Genomic DNA, 18,588 nt, shown 5'->3' with positions numbered 1-18,588 from the left:
CCGCATCCGTGTTCATCCTCAACCTTTATATATGTTATGTATTTTCATAAAATACAACTTACATTTCAATATTAAGGATGAACACGAATGCGGCCACTTTCGTTTCACACGAAAACTGTCTAAAATTTAACTAAAATGCTAGAATTGTGAAGATTTCAGTAATTTAGCATGACTTAATGGTGCTAGTACCCGATATATGTGCATTGTATTGTCAAAACCATATTTATGTAGCAGAAGCATTCTACTGTCCAAGAAATAACTAAAAGTTTACATTTTAACAATTTTGTAAAACTGCTATATTTTGGGGCCTAAAAGGGGTCTTACTGAACCTACTCCTTTAATCGGGAATGGTCCTGTCAAGGACGGCAGTAAAAATCGTGAATGTGTGACCCCAGCTTAATGCACTAAAGTTGTTAACAATGACCTCGCTGCTACAGGTTTAAGTTGTATGTTATTATCTATAATTAATATCGATTGAATGTTGGTTGCATAACGTCCAGTGGTAAATATTTCATGCATGTTCAATGCAATAATTAAAATTGAAGGTTTACTTAAGTGCATGAATCTGATCATAGGTCACATTATGTTACCGAATGTCTGGAAAATAAAAGTCATTCAATCACCAATATTACGGGCTATGTATTTAGCCCAATATCCAAAGTAATTGTTTCCAAATTAAAAGAGCTGTGGAAAATATAATTTTATCTGCATCTTAATTTTATTTAATGAAAAAAATTAAAAAAAAAAAAAAAAAAAAAAACAGAGAAGAATTATATATTCCATTTTTGGTAATTTCAGATTCCTTGGTTACTTATCTTTGTTGTCATATACACTTATCCAGGTAATAACATATGGAACAAATAGAAATTGACAGATTTTTAGTCACATGTAGTGCTGTACCCATGATCAGATTTGTGCACTTAAGTAAAAAAAACTCGCGGTTTTAGAATCTAATGCATTACCGGAAGTACTCAACTGCGTACACCAAAACTTGTGATTTGTTAAAAATCAATGTCATCAAATCAAACTAATGAATATTCAAACATTGACGTGACGTTATTTCACATTTTTGGCTGGCGTACGAAAATGATATTACCCATAGTCCTTTAGGATGAGAAACAGGAAATGACATGAACCGTAACAAATAGTTATTACCAAAAGTAAACTTATTTTAAATGCCATTATTGAATGAAGTAAGTTGATGCAAGATTTTCCAATTTGCTTCTGCATGATCGAATTGACTATTTTACCATTTGCTTCGAAAGATTAAAATATTCTTAATGAGTTTCATTGTCTTCATATCAATACCAAGTGTGAAATATAATTGTATTACCTTTGATTTGCAATATGATTTTACAGTCACGGAAGTGCATTTATAAGTTATCATGATAAAATATAGATACACGGGTGCAACGACAGGGTTGGCGTCGTCCGCAATTCATACGTTTACGTTAACCACCGTGCGAATTCGAACTCGGTGAAAATCTGACAATCTAGAATATGACACAATCGGTCATCAATTTCCAATTTGCTCCAGCATGAGTTGATTATTTTATCAAAGTAAGAAATCGCTGTTTCATAATTTAATGCATTATCTGAAATATTGGAAAAAAATTCAAAAGCGCACACAAAAACTTATAAAATGTTACATGTAAAGCATTTTTTTTAGAACATTGACGTAACAGTATGTGTAGTTTTGGGTTGGGATACGAACAATGAGTTTACCCATAGTCCTTTGATTGAGAAACAGTATCAAATAGTTATTGCCAAAAGTAAACTAACTAGAAATGCCATTATTTAATGAAGTAAGTTAATGCAAGATTTTCCAATTTGCTCCTGCATGATCGAATTGATTATTTTACCATTTGCTTTGAAAGATAAAAATGTTCTTAATGAGTTTCTTTGTCTTCATATCAAAACCAAGTGTGAAATATCATTTTATTACTTTTGAAGTGCATTTATAAACTGTCATGATAACATACATGTATAGACACATGTACCTAACTTTTTTTTTATTATAGAATAATGTGTTTGTTTCATGTTTTTTTAAGACTGAAAGATTTACAATTAAATCTAACGCTTGCATTTGACCGACTATAGAACAATCCTAGTATCATTTTTGACTGGCAACACGAATTAAATTGGATTTTGTGCTGTGATGTCAAGATAAAAAATGAAATAAAGATTCACGGAATCAATTGATACCGATAACAAAGTTAAGTCTTATAATTGGCAGAATGGGAACACGTTCTAATATAACAGATTTTGTTTTTGCTTTTAGTTTTTCCCCGGTTTTAACAATCATGATTCAATCATTTTTATCTAATTGTTTATCCAAGGTCAGCTTTTTACAAAAACAGTTTGTTTCATGTATACCAGAACGTCTGAGGTATAGTATCTTTTTTTTCAACACATTGTGGCATTAATTTGAAAACTATGTACACATAATTTGAATACTAAGTACACATAAAGTGAATACAAGTACACACAATTTGAATACAAAGTACACATAATGTGAATACAAGTACACACAATTTCAATAAAGTACTGGAAGTAGAATCATCAGTTAAAAAAACTACGAAGTAAAAGTTACTTTTCACTGTAGACTTTTCTTGATTGGTTAATTTTTGTTTGTTTAAAGTTCAGTGGCGAATATTTTATGCATATTCTGACATAGTTTATGTAACAGTTGGTACAATAAGTAGGTTATCCTAGGTAAACTTAAGATGTCGGCCGATCTAAAAGGCGAAACATTAGCATTGCCACAGTGACTGGCAAATGTGGGTATTGTTGATAGTGGAAAAATGTTTGCCTTGTTACAGCCTCAAATAGTTGTCACAAAGATTGTTTGTCTTGTAATGGGTCAGACACTTCCTCTACACGTACATGTAGCATGATATTTTGAAACCCTCAATCCGATCTGCGTTTTTAAACATCCATACTGAAAAAATAACCCTTCATAGGCAAAGCCTTTACTACCGGAAAGACAGAAATCAATGAATGACCATTTCGGATGTCGACTTTTTACCGTTTATACAAAATATAACTTATCATTGGCTACGAACCAGTATTGAAATAGTACAATGTTATTATCTTTGGTTTTCAATCACACGAAATATATGTGCATTAACATATTGCAAATGTTGCTGTGCGTTTGTTTATTTTACATTGGCTAAGGTGGAAGGTTGATATCTCACAAAACCGGTTTTATTCCGCCGCGTTTTCGCTCTGGCTATGGTAAGTCTTGTATGTATTTACCAAATTTTGGTTTATATGTTTCTCAGTTTAATGTGACGTCCATTTTCGCTAAGATAGTAAAAAAGTAATTTTCTGTGGCTAGCTGAAGCCTACCTTTGGTGTGGGATTTTCTCACTATAATGAAGACCCATTTATGGTGGCTTTGAACAGTTTTCTACTCTTTGGTTGAGATGTTGTCTCTTTGACACATTTCCCGTTTCCATTCTCAAGTGTATGTGCAAACGGCTTGCTTTAATGTGATACGGCATTTGAACATAAAGCTATCAAAACGATTAACTACATACTCATAATGATTCCACGCAAGGAAACGAGACTAAACAGTTCTATATATTTTACCAAATGAGTGTTACAAATGTATATATAATTGTTCCATTTAAATAATTGATGTCGTGACCTATTTGGACTTTTAGTTGCACACCACTAATGCAATACACTTAATAGATTAGAAAAAAGCCATGAGAGCTTTTAATAATTACATTGATATTTAGTTTGCCGCTGTCCATTAGGTTCATATAAAGTTAAGATATTTTTATCAGCCCTAATTAAAGGAAATTTCCCCTGACCATTGATTGAGACTGATTGAAGGACGAAAAAGCATGATGTGTTTAATCTAAAGTAATTTGATTCGGATAGCTCTAATAAGTGTTGAATATATGAATAAAATGTGATAAGAGTTTCGTGCTAATAAAATCACAACAACAACAAAAAACGACAAAAGAAATGTTGATTTTTAAGGCACAAAAGTTATGCCTTACGACTTGAATATATTTCGATGAATACTTTTTTTTTGCTTCAGATAACGGTAATTTATATATCTTCTATATTGTTTTTGATATTTGAACATCGGTAAGCTACATGCAATTGCTGTAATGTTAATGAACACCAAACCTCCTATTATGGATGTGGTTAATCTGCTGTTTGACGTTACAATTTAACTGATTAGCGCATCATTCATACCAGAATTTGGATTTTATATTTGCGCAAGACGCGCGTTTCGTCCACAAAAAGACTCACAAGAACGCTCGAATACAAAAAATTTTAAAATGCCAAATAAAGGACGAAGTTGAAGAGCATTGAGAACTAAAAATTCCTAAAGGTTTTGCCAAATACAGCTTAGGTAATCTATTCATAAGGTTGAATAGTGATATTTCTTATAACAATTTGTGATGGGTTGTCATTTAACAAAACTAGGGATCATGAGTAAGTTTCACTCAACAAAAAAACAAAAACAACAAAAAACTTACAACTCAGATTGATCGTAGGAATACTGAATTGTTCATGACTTAGGTCGTCAATCTTAGTCGTATTTTTGGTTTTCGTGAAACCAACTCCAGATTGCAAGATGCTGTTGTACGTTATCAAAAGTAATAACCCACATCATAAATATTACTATTCAAACGTCTATCAAAAAAAATAATTATAGCCTTTACTTGATTCAGATATGAGATTACCCGATCTGTCAAATATAAACTTTTATGCACTTCGAGCACGGTCAATATCCCTTTGACTGGTCAACGTAACAATATAACGACCTTACACGAAAGCTTTAATTGCTTGATTATTAAGGGAGAAAATATCATCAACGCGATATGAAGAAATAAGTTTTTATCAAACAAGAGGTACTGTAAATTTCCCCGAATCGATGATTTCTTGAAGTACATAATCGAAAGTCCGTTGAAACCTATTATAACCATGCTAACTTTGATATATAAGAGTCTAAATACATACAATACATATATGACCTTTCATAAATTACATATTCTTCCATGAATTACAAGGCTATTGAACGTTATACGTTGCTGCTGAATGTAATTTTGAACCATATCCAATTTCAAGTGTTTTTAATTTTTTTTTTTTAAGAATATGACATTCTCAACCATTATAACTAGACTTGTACATGAAACACACTATTTTAAGTTTTCTTTGATAAAACAGAAATATTGATATGGAATATCCTTATGCAATTTAAGATGAAATCACAATATCAGTTATAGGTGCCTTGACACTGGCAATATGTTGACCAATTTTTCTGACGACTACAATGTACTTTGATTAGTTATTGTCCTGCCCATGTGCCGATTGATACAATGACAAAATAGATTACTAAATATAAGTTTATCTGACAAATCGGCGGAAAACTGAAAAAATCTTTCAAAGGGTGCATGTGTTGCAAGTTATCTTTATGTATGTGTAGTAGGCAGAATAAGCTGTGGTGTTGTGAACTTAAAAGAGGGACGAAAGATACCAAAGGGACAGTCAAACTCATAAATCTAAAACAAACTGACAACGCCATGACTAAAAATGAAAAAGACAAACAGAAAAACAATAGTACACATGACACAACATAGAAAACTAAAGAATAAACAACACGAACCCCACCAAAAACTAGGGGTGATCTCAGGTGCTCCGGAAGGGTATGCAGATCCTGCTCGTGATTTTTGAGAACTTATCCGTTCAATTAATCTGTTGTTAATTGAACACGGGAGAAATTGTCACAGCCTTTGACTTTTCTTTTTCTTTCTCAAAGCAGTAATTAAGAGTGTTAAAGTCTTTGAAAGCAAATGCAGCTATTTAAGTCTGACAGGTTTCTTCTTGTAAATCAGTTGATTATCTGATAAAAAGCTATTACTGATTAAGACAGTTGTATAACAAAACATGCAAGTTATATGTTCAAGTTATACGTAACATATTCAGGTATACACATACCAACGTCATACGTTCAACTTCCATGTTGAAACTTCCATTTCCACTTTACATGTTCAGGTTATACGTTCAAGTTCAACGTCATACGTTCAACTTCCATGTTGAAACTTCCATTTCCACTTTACATGTTCAGGTTATACGTTCAAGTTCAACGTCATACGTTCAACTTCCATGTTGAAACTTCCATTTCCACTTTACATGTTCAGGTTATACGTTCAAGTTCAACGTCATACGTTCAACTTCCATGTTGAAACTTCCATTTCCACTTTATATGTTCAGGTTATACGTTCAAGTTCAACGTAATACGATCAAGTTCCACTTTGGAACTTCAAGGTCAACTTTACTCGTTCAGGTAACACGTTCAAGTTCTATGTTGCACGTACTGTAGTGTATATAGACATAATTATAATAAGTATCTCCATATACAAAATCAACAGATTCCCATGCCATAGTGACTTGTTATGTCAGAGTCAATGTCTGTATTTGTCAAATGACGTCAAGGATGACATGAGTGTATGTAAATCAAATATCCATTAATTCCATACATCTAAAAAATTAAATTACATATCCCAAAGTGACATGTTTCGGATTTTATTACCAAGTCATTCCGGGTTTGGTAATGATATTATGTTACAAGGCTTCGTTTTGTAAATTTCCTGTCAGTTTAAGTGTCATCTTTTCACTCTTCTTGTCAAAATGGCGCTGAGATTTATACATTTTATACCCAAAAAAAATAACCATATATATGAAGGAATAAAATGAATGAAAGACTTGTCGGTATTTAGTATTCAATTTCACTATATCGTTAGACGTAACAATTCATCTAAGTACCCTTGCTTTCAATTTATCTATCACAAATTGATTTGTCAAATTATGCAAATCTATCGAATATATTATTTCAGTCATCCTGTCTTATCAAATTAATTATACAAACCACAACAGCTATCCGCCTTTGGCAAAACTTATAATCAAATGAATGAAAAGATGGTATATAAATACAATGCATATATGATCAAATTACACACATATTGCTACATATTGCTGTTGATAAAAGACCGCGACGGTTTCGGCAGTCAGTAGTCAACATCAGTAAACAATATCTTATTTAGAAACAGATAAATAAATACGTACATCAATTTAATACATGGATTGGAAAACAAGCGAGAACGTTAGTATTAATTGTTATCAATGGTACAAGGCTTATATGTGGGTACGCCATACGCGTGTTTTACATGAACTATCTTTTTAAGTTTTCGTTGATAAATTAAGAGTTAAAGCATAACAGTAGATACAGTCGACCTGATGTTTCGGCTGTTCTTTTAAGGTCACTTCTGGTCATAAACTCCTTATGTTTTAGAATACTTCAACTTCCTCGGCTTACAATATTTTGATTTGCATGAGCCTTTCTGAATAGACACTTTTTACACAACTACGTATTTTTATTTTAAAGGAATTTATTACACTGTTTGCCTTGTAATATTTCTTCCCTGATTTTTTTAAAAAGTTTTTGAGAGGATAATGACATCAAAGAAAATTCAAACACATAAGTCGAAAACAAAATGACAACGCCATGGCTAAAAACCAAAAAGACAAACTACAGTACATAAAACACTACCATGAAAACAAAAGAATACACAACAGGAACCCATCAAAAACAGGGTGCTCTGGAAGGAAAAACAGATGTTGCGCCATATCGGGAACCCGTAGTGTGTTCCTGTATTTTGATCCAAGTTTTTTTGTGTGTCTCTGATTACTTTTAATTGTATCGGAGAGTATCGCATATTGTTTACTAATAAAACTAGTCATTAACGAAAGGGAAAACAAAATTACAAAAATTATAAATTCTTTCCATAAGTCCAATGCGAAAAAAAAACCAACAAAATAAAACCAGATACATTACACGAAAAGAAGACATGCTTGCTTTAGTAATCACCTAGACTCTGCTAATAGAAGAATACTAAGAAAATATTCCTTCTCTGATCTTGTACTAACATGTACTAACATGTACTTTATAAGGATTGTCATGTTTCTACTTGTCGTTCTATATCCGGAATAAAAAAACAGAATCTTGATCTTCTTAATTCTTGTTCATTACTTTGCTTCAGACATAATATTAACTTATTGAAAGCAACTAAACCATAGCTTCAATTCATAAAAAAATGCTTGCCTCAGCACATAGAAAATATTATGCACATTAAGGAATAATTACGCTTGTTTAGTTGAGATATCAAATATAATTACGGATTTTCTTTAAGCTCTTTTTTCTAACTATATTATACATCATTGTTAATTGACCAACTAAGGAAGATAAAGAAAGAAAACACCGTACTCAAATGAATGTCACTAGACAAACACATATAGAATTATCAAAATAACCGAAGGGCTTGGTGAAAGAGCTCATAAATTGAAGAAGATTTCTGGTCATTATTTTTCTGTAAGAAGGAGAACTTGAATAACAATATTGAGTATCAATAATTTTTATTGTACAGTGAAACCTGTTTAAACCGAACCTCTTCGGGACTTAGGCTTTTGTTCGCTTTTGGCTGATGTTCGGTTTTATCAGGTTCACAATGCACATGATTTGATGTGACGGTGCTACACACATGTTTGGATTATACAGGATTCGGTTTAGTCAGGTTTCACTGTATAAAAACAATATTTCAAACATAACGCAACCAAACGTGTATGTGCAATAACATGTTATCATATGAACCTAGGACAAATAAAACTCGAAATTTGTGACGTCATCAGTCAAAAACTAGCTGTGCTAGACAATTGAGGCGTTGATGCTTGACTTTTGGTGAATTTAATCCCACGCAAGCTCGTGCAATATAGAAATATACTCGTAACGTGAAATTTGTCCATTCTACAATCCCTTTAAATTTAAAATGAATTTGAAATGAAATCGGTATTATCAATAAGTAAATTACATGAAATAATCCGGGAAATTATGTCTATAAAAGTTACATATGATTTCACTGTGATGTCAAAAACAAGCTGAACATCTAATATTTGACATGCAATTGCAATTTTGCGCATAGCGGTTTGGCAAAATTAAATATGTGCCAATTCCTAATCCGTAAAATTTTCCATTCATAACCATCTATGTTTAAACATCTTTTAGAATAAATATCTTTTTCAGTTAAGAAATACTCGATATCAATCTTAATATCCATGTCCATGATATTAAGCTATATAAATACAGGCAACAGTAGTATACCGATGTTCAAACTCATAAATCCATGGACAAAAAAGAAAATCGGGGTAACAAACTAAAACTGAGGGAAACGCATTAAATATTAAAACTGTTTGATATTCGCAATCAAGGGCCAAAAACGACTACTTATCATACCTTCTCCGTAGGGCATGTTATAATTGTAGTTTTGTTTATGAATTGTTATTCGTTTTACTTATGCATGGTGTTTTGTTTGTTTATAGTATGTTTACACCTGTTTAGAAAAAAACAATGACGAGTTAAATGTGTCTGTTTGTTTTGTACGGTTTTTTTTATTATCAAAAAGTAAAATAACAAAAATAACGAGCTCAAACGGAAAGTCCCTTACTAAATGACAAAATCAAACGAATGGATATCAAGCTATCATCATTTGTCCCACTGCAAGGCTCTTTTTGTGACACTTTGTTCACGCATCGATGTCAATGTAATGGAGTTTGAGGCGACTGTCGTACAAGTGAGAGGTTTAGCACTATACATCCAGGTTCAATGCCTGTACCAAGTCAGGAATATGACAGTTGTTGTCAATTCGGTATATTTTTTTATTTTACTTTTTTTTTCTAATCAACGCTTATGTTTTGATGGAAAACCCGAAAATTCATACAACACATCACAATTGATCAATGTTAACTTTCTTGTGCTTGAAATCTACAAAGTCGTATGTTTCACTCTTGATTTGAGTAAGAATGTTTATTTCTTTTCCCATGATTTGACAATGACAACGTTTGAAAATGGCAATTGCAATTGACAATAACAGATATCTAACCAATGAAAATCTGTAAACCACGTTGCTGGTAAAAACAACAAAAAATTAAGAAAATTTAATCAAGTTTGCAATATTTCACAACGTAATAAATGGATTTTAACATGCTTCCGGGACGATACATATCAAATTACTGTAAGCATGATGCACAGTAAATATATATAAGACGGAAGCATACTTTTTTTGTACAGTTCAAACTATTGGGTTAAGCAATATCCATTTATAGCCTTTGTTAATGTTGCTGTCAAAGGCAAATACCCTTTAATCCAATTGTCAATCGTTACCAGGGCTTGATCAAGTTGAATAGGAATTATGAATCATGGAAGCTATTCCGTTTTATACAAATTTCCCTTTTAAATCAATCAACTTTTGGAAAACAATTTACAGCAATCACCTGTATAAACCTAAATCATGTGATACCATATAAATTAATTAGTCAAAATCATATTTGTTGTAAGGTATCGTTTTCGACAATATAGTCTGTTTCCAATTGACTTGCTTTGTTTTGAATGAAAGTACTTAATTTTTACAATGAAGTAATTGAGATTAGCAGTTTTCAGGGTGAAATCTGTTCGCTAGATTTTTTCCTCTCGGTGGATCGTCGTTAATATTTGTGTTTTATTTCCTGTGTGTGTGGGTTTTTTTTTGCTTAAGGGGAGCAGGTTCATTTCTTTTTCCCGATTTATTCAACGCTTTCATCTACGATCATAGAAATCTAAAAATCTTAATTAGTTTTATTTTGTAATATGTCATTTTCTAATTTTCAGGAAGAACAGTTAGCATTCTTGATATTTTTGCTAGTGGTTACAACTATTGGTAACTCCATAGTTCTTGTAGCAGTGTCTGTAGCTAAAAATAGATCCAGAATGACCTTCTTTATCATGCATTTAGCTATTGCAGGTCAGTATTTTTAATCGTTAACAGCCGTCAACAATCGTAGATACTCGACAATTTTCGCTTGGCTAACAATTACATTGTTCTAATCGTAGCAAAGATCACCGATTAGTTACGATTTTTTGTTAATTTTGGATACGATGTTTCCTCATCACCTTTTTTGATAGTGTTCTAATAGTTATTCCTCTTATGAGTAGGAATATTTGTAGAATTTACTAGAAATATGTGGCAAGACTTTTTTGATTAAAAACTTTAAAATTCCTGTATTTATTTTAAAGCCACCGACCGATTCTGCAATTACTCTATTGTTTACTTACAGCAAACATTTTTTGGTAAAACAAATTTATAACAGTATGTTTATTACATACACATTTTGACTACGTTTCAAATTGTTGGTTGCACTTAACAAATTCCTTTCGTCTTAGTCGAAAATTGACTGTATCTAAACTTCATCGATATGGTAATTTGGAATTGTCAATATAACCCGATTGCAACAACGATAACATGGGACTATTAAGAACTCATTTGGATTGTTGGTTATTGTAATTCGTATACAATATGAAGATGTAGTATTGTTCAATGTACATTTTTGTATCAATGCCATCATGCCTGCTAAATCTTCTATGTATATATTTTTTCTTAATAGTTTTTTTTTAACAAATATTCGAATTACCACGAGTGATTTAACACAACTGACACATCTAGTTATATCGTTGTTTCAATACATTATACCGATTACATTCTCCATTTAGTGTTCAGTGATGCGTGACAAAATACATCAAGCTGACCGGAAATAATGATGTCTATTTTTATAAATATTTGGTTTTGTTGATTGATGGATTGTTGTTTATTCAAGCAAAAATATAATTTACCAAAAACGGTCAATGATCAGCTTTACTAGTTATTTTGATAAAATTTGTAGATAATTTTAGAATTTCAAAAATAGCAAAATATCACTTTATAGAGTGTCCGAACAAATGTAAAACGTAAAATCAGTGACCTGCGTCACGAGTTGATTATTTTTCGCCAATTAAAATCAGATTTATTCTTTTTATATTATTTACCATGTTTTTTTTTTTTTATCAGAAAGTAAAGTAGAAAATGCAAGACACTGTATCTCTTTCTACGTGTTTAAACGCAACGGTGTCTATCAGTTCTTCATGTTCTTTGTAACACCTATTTTAGTAAACATACAACGTCAGAGAAATGATTGGTTTTCATTTCTGAACTTAATGTTCATTCTTTTTATTGTAATCTTATTTTATTCATGTCGAATTTAAAAAAAAAAAAAAAAAAATCAAACAAAGGCTGCATAAAGATATTTTACAGTAGCATATAATTGAATATTAAAAAAAAAAACAACAAATTTGATAAAAAACCTAAAAAAAGTATTTTGGTATAAAGGAAGTTTTCACGATGAAGTCACTATATTGAAAGTATAATTTACAGTGTACGATTTTAAATCAATACAAAAGTGAGGACACGTCGCTGGTGAAAAGCCATACAATTGTGCAGATTTAATTAAGTTTGCAATCTTTCAAAACATATTCATAAAACTTCAAAAACTCCTTCCGGGACAATAAATTCGGCATGGTTACAAATAACTGTAAAAATAATGCAGTCAACAACATGGCTGATTTTGTTGGACGTTAAAAGAATTCGGTTAAGCAGTTAAACAATTAGTGCCAATATTTTGCTGTGCAGGAAAACAAGTTATAGCTGACGATGCGGTATGGGCTTTGCTCATTGTTGAAGGCCGTACGGTAACCTATAGTTGTTAATGTTTGTGTCATTTTGGTCTTTTGTGGATAGTTGTCTCATTGGCAATCATACCACATCTTCTTTTTTATATAGTTTGAATTTGTCATTATACTTGCTTGAATAGGGATTTTGAATTATGTAAGCTATATTTTGTTTTATACAATAAACATTAAAAATCATTTAAAACTTTGAATCACCACTAGGCGGTATTTAACCAATCACATTTTAATTCATTTACCAGAGGTACAATAATAGACCTGAAATGGTGAATAAGAATCATTCATTGATATTATAATTAAAGTTGTAATTAATTAATTAATTAATTAATCAGAATAATTAAACCAAGAATTCAAATATAGAAAAGTATCCAAAGAGAATTACTAGTAGAACACCAAATTAAATTCAAGGATGCGCGTCTCGAGTAGAATATTTTGGATGTTTAGATTTTTGTATTAATGACAATTTTATAAAATTGTGGGCTCTTTCATAGACGAATAACATTAATTTTCGTTGGTAACAGTGAGTTTCAACCGATAAAGTGAAACGAAATGTTTAGATAACCAATTATAGCAAAAAATATCATAACATTTATTATAATCAGATCAATATAATCAAGTTGTTATGTAATTATAAAAGTAGCAATAACATGTTTACTAATAAATAACGGCAAATTGATTATGATACCAGATAGTGTATCTTTAACATTGATAAAATATCACAACTCAACTTTAAAAACTAATTTATCAGTTTATGATGTATAAGTTTTACACATGTTGCCTCGTGTATAGATATTCCATTCATATTTTTCTATGTATATTTAATTTAATCTTTTCGTCAATACTCTCTATTGTTTTTATATAGTAACAATATGTTGCATCATACCACTTGATATCAGCCCGCTGGTACATCATTATCTGATGTTAAATGTAATTTTCATGTTTGTGCAACGCGCCGATTACAATTCATCATTCTTGAGATGTCAACAAAGCCAAACACTAATGTTTGCCTTTTGCGGTCAAAACACCGATTAATCATATGGTTAATACGATATAAAACTGTCTACACGTAACACCAGTAGGATCTATATTTCATCATAGATTCGGATTTTTTGTAACTTTGGTCAATTGATAAATGTACAATTAAAGTGTATGCTTACCACCATGATAAGAGATATTTGAGAAAATAATTGAATATATAGCCAACTCTTATTATATCGCACTGAATCACAACCCGGACTGAATGAAGATAAAAAGATGTACTCTTAATGGAAATACTCTGTTCTCAGTGATTGATTCGAATGTCGTCAAATTGATCAAATTCAGATCCACTGTATATACGTCTTTTTTATCGTTTAGTTACTCCCCCATTTTACCAAAATTTCGAATTTGTGAAACACTAAGGCTTTTCTACCTTTAGGAATATATTACCTTAGCTGTATTTGGCAAACATTTTGGTCCTCAATGCCCTTCAACGTCGTACTTTATTTGGTCTTTTAACTTTTTTGAATTCGAGCGTTACTGATGAGTTTTTTGTAGACGAAACGCACGTCTGGCGTAAATACAACATTTTATCCTGGTTTTAATTCCCCGGGGCTATCACCAGCCCAGTGGTCAGCACTTCTGTGTTGACATGAATTATGATTGATATTGTCATATCTATATATTAACTGCTTACAAAACTTTTGAATTTTTAAAATACTAAGGTTTTTCTACCTCAGGAATATATTACCGTAGCTGTATTTGGCAAAAATGTTAGGAATTTTGGTCCTCAATGCTTTTCAACTTCGTACTTAATATGGTCTTTTTTACACTTTCGAGCGTCACTGAAAAGCGTTTGAGTCTTTTGTAGACGATACGCGCGTCTGGCGAAAATACAAAATTTTATCCTGGTATCTGTTATGTTTTTTTATACATATACCCGACACACTTTTTTATTCATATTTATTGAAATTGAAGAACCACGTTATCTTGAGTAATGTTCGTTTTAAAAAAAACATAAGATATTTGACATTGGGCGGTACGTATAAAAATAAAAAAAATAAAAACTTTCGAGATGATTGAAACCAAATGGTTTTATTGCTACTTCACTTGTTTATAAACATGATAAATATGAAGCTATGCTTTTTTTTAAATAATCAATGAAAAAGAAAGAAATGAAACTGGAATAACCTTGAAACTGGAATAACCTTCTGTTTTCAAAGATGAAAGGGTGTCATCGACTCCCTGATTTATGTTAACATATGTTTAATATTTACTTAAACATTACTTACCGTATCCTCTTTTCAGATTTGTTGGTCGGATTAGTGAGTTTAATGCCTGATTTAATATGGCGACTGGTTGGACAGTTTTATGGAGGCGAAGTACTTTGCAAAATTGTAAAATTTTCACAGGTAAGATGCCGACAGTCAGTTTGATGATCAAGATTTAATGGTTATTTTGTACAGCAAACATATATTCTCTGACCTTTGTAAGTCTTGTATGTTTTTTTTTAAAGTTTAGGTCATTTATATGTTTTTAAGTTGCCTTTCTTTCATTACACTCGTACTCTAATACGAAAGTTTTTGGATGACAACTTTAACCCACACGTTGAGAAACATTTCAAAAACAACATGGATTTATAAAACAACTATCAATCAGTAAAGGACGAAAAACCTAAAATTTGCAACAAATTTTAATCAGATTAGAAACCTGCCTCATATCTCTACTTACGTCTATCAATTTACAATGAGGGTCGGTTGAAAACCAAACTTAACGACAAAGGAGATTATTTCAACTTCCCGTTTGTAAACGTTCCATTTCTAAGTAGAATTAATACAATATAGCCTACATACGAAGTATACATTTCTCCCAGTTGTTACGATGGCTTGTATTTCCTAAATATATTGCTGATATTATATTATTTATGCTTAAGCATATTTTTATGTTTCTATCATATCTTAATACATATGATACTAATTTCTAATCTGCAAATTAGATTTAACCCAATTTCATGAATGAAAAATCGAAAAAAAAACAAATTCTTCAGGCTATTAATCCAGGACTAATTACATAATATAAATGAATCGAAAACTCTTATCGTTACGCTGAATAATTCTGCCTATACAATCACAGTACTAGAGATTAGAGATATTGCATAAGGATTAGATTTTATTCTAGCGACTGTTGAATTGAGAAAGCAATGACTAAAAATGAAATTATTACAATGAACAAGTACAATTTTAGTTTGAGAAAATGCATATTTCCCTTGGATCATTAAATACCACAATAAAATGTAAAACATTTAGTGCATTTGACATTATTTCGCGATTAAAGAAAGAAAATTACTCTGTTCAATTGAGATTACATCACTGCAATTACACCTTGATTGAAACATTCATCTGATCATGACTTAATCAAGGTTGCGTAAATCTTCACGTGATTATAGTACATTGTTTTCTCGTTAACACATCGTAAATCGAAAAGTTATTATTTTCTGTGTTAAATGAAATCGTCGTAACGTGTATCTGATGCCGAACATTAAAGAAAATGTTAAAGTTTATTAAAGAAAATTTGTCATGTTTTTAATATCTTGAACACATTAATTTCTACAGGTCACTGCAACTGAGCGTTAAATTGAATTTTATTATTTGAAATTAATTAGATTCTTTGAAATTATTCTAACGCATTATGATCTTCCGATTTAAAGGGTGTAACATTTATTATCCATTTTTATATCATAAGCAACGATCTGCGACTGTTTATCCTGAATTATAATCATAGCAAGACTTCGTTAAAAGTCTCGTAAGAAAATGTCTGATCACATTACGTTATTAAATTTCTACGATTCCTTCGAATCGTGAGGTCATACAAGTAATACAGTAATTTAATATATCAATGGTGAGACGATAATCTTTCGCTCAGCAATTAAATGATGCAAACGATAGAACAAAAAAAAAATAACTTTTTTAAATTTCTGCCTGAAAAGTTTGTGAGGATTTCTGCGTTCCAACACGATACCCCTGAGCTCTCACTTAAGACTTCTACGTCCCAACCGGAAATTTATCTATTCCAATTTGACATTTCTCAGCTACAATGCATAATTTCTTTTTTATAAGTTTAAACTAAAAAAAACCTGGTTTATTGCTAAGTAAAGTCCGTTAAGTGCTTTGGACGGGCAAGGGACTTCTCCTCCGAATGCATTATTAGTATCATATTATAGGAACTACAGTAACCCGACTTCAATCGTTTGAACTATTATACTTTTTCTTTCAAAGAAATGTAAAGACATTTTTACATTAAAAAAACTGACAATACATTTGTACCATGCCAAGGATAGTCGAAGCGTTTAAAAGACAGATTGTAATTACAATTCTTTCGTAGATTCATAATGTTAAGGTGGTACCTAACACTACAGGGAGATAACTCTGTAAAGTCAGCTAAACGTTTTAATTACGTTGTGTTGTAAAAATATTATTAAGCTTCTCAATGATCAAAATTGGTGTTTGTCAAACTGCTATATAACCAGTGTAATTTTTCTGACAAAACGGTTGGTTCAAAGTTTTTGAAATTTTTATATTTTTGTTAAAGGGTCAAAGTAAATACTTTGACAAAATTTAATGAAAATTAAACGAGCTAAATTAATTTTAGCAAAAGTGTTGGGTACCACCTTAAAAAACAGATTGTCATTACAATTCTTTCGTAGATTCATAATGTTAACATGATTTTTACAACGCATGTGATCAGGGTAGAAGAGCAGGAGATCATAACCGATACGTTGGACTCAATGTATTCTATTGAATTTTCGGTTTGGTATAATTTTTCTTTCTTTTTAATCTAACTAGTGTGTTCTTTTACCTTGTTTTACCTATTTTTTAATTTTAGTTGCCCCTTTACCCCTTTGTGTCTTCAGATAATCATCTGATTTGCTTCATGTTTGAAAAGAACGTCACCATTGAACATACGTACATATGCACCACAGTTTTGTGAATTCACTTCAAACCGCATTTACATCATTTTAATAAATAACCCTTACATAAAAACGATGATTATTTCGATATGTATTGACAATAGAGAATGTCAACGACATGACGAAAAGCTTCTTCGCTTAATTTCGCTGACAATGTTTTGAAATAACAGCTTGAAAGTGATTTTCTAATTAAAATTTCAATTTAGTTTTCATTTGCGCTTGATTTTCACAAAACGTTGCACAATGTTTTACAGTTCTTTATAATTTGCATTATTTTGTAAAAGTTCACTTTTATTTTGTTTTCCAATAAAAATTTACCTAAAAATATACCTTAAAATAATCTGATCAAGGTAAAAGACCAGAAGACAAACATTTGGACACAAAACACAAAATAGAAAACTAAACACTGAGCAAAACCAATCATAACAAAAAAAAAAACACCTGGTTTATTGCAAGTGCTCCGGACGGGCAAGGGAATTCTCCTCCGAATGCAACATTCATGTCCTATCATAAGAACTACAGTAACCCGACTTCAATCGTTTGAACTATTATACTTTTTCTTTTAAAGAAATGTAAAGATCCAAACCTTTATGTTATACAAACACTAGTGAATATTTAGTACTTCTAGGATTTTCGCGCAAACGAACAAACTGGACTTGAGTAACACAGAGTGCACTGGACTGAGCTATAAAAGCATAGACTCTTTAATGTCTAGTTTGAGACAAAATTTATACAATCTGTTCATATGATATGTTTCATTAGATATTCTGTATAGAGTCATGAGTTTTTTGTCTTTTTGAATTCATGTGTGAAATTTAGGAATAATCCCTAAAAAAGTATTTTGAAAAGACTATTTACCGGATTTAATTTGTTATCCCATAAGCAACACGACGGATGCCACATGTGGAGCAGGATCTGCTTACCCTTTCAGAGCACCTGAGATCACCCCTAGTTTTTGGTGGGGTTCGTGTTGTTTATTCTTTAGTTTTCTATGGTGTGGCATGTGTCCTATTGTTTGTCTGTTTGTCTTTTT

General features: G+C 31.3%; 1 protein-coding gene across 5 annotated transcripts in view; it reads left to right on the top strand.

The window, feature by feature from the left end:
• LOC139502700 (cardioacceleratory peptide receptor-like) overlaps positions 1-18,588 on the top strand; it is a 132,456-nt gene that overhangs the window by 101,069 nt on the left and 12,799 nt on the right. For all 5 annotated transcript variants that reach the window (XM_071292248.1, XM_071292252.1, XM_071292249.1 and 2 more), the window contains 2 exons: positions 10,724-10,856; positions 14,897-15,000. In XM_071292248.1, the coding sequence (XP_071148349.1) occupies positions 10,724-10,856; positions 14,897-15,000 (237 nt within the window). The remainder of the gene's footprint in view (positions 1-10,723; positions 10,857-14,896; positions 15,001-18,588) is intronic.

This window comes from Mytilus edulis, chromosome 14 (genome assembly GCF_963676685.1).
Source record: "Mytilus edulis chromosome 14, xbMytEdul2.2, whole genome shotgun sequence".
Lineage (NCBI taxonomy): Eukaryota > Metazoa > Mollusca > Bivalvia > Mytilida > Mytilidae > Mytilus > Mytilus edulis.
The sequence above is the reverse complement of the archived record's forward strand: the minus strand, read 5'-3'. Positions and strand labels throughout refer to the sequence as shown.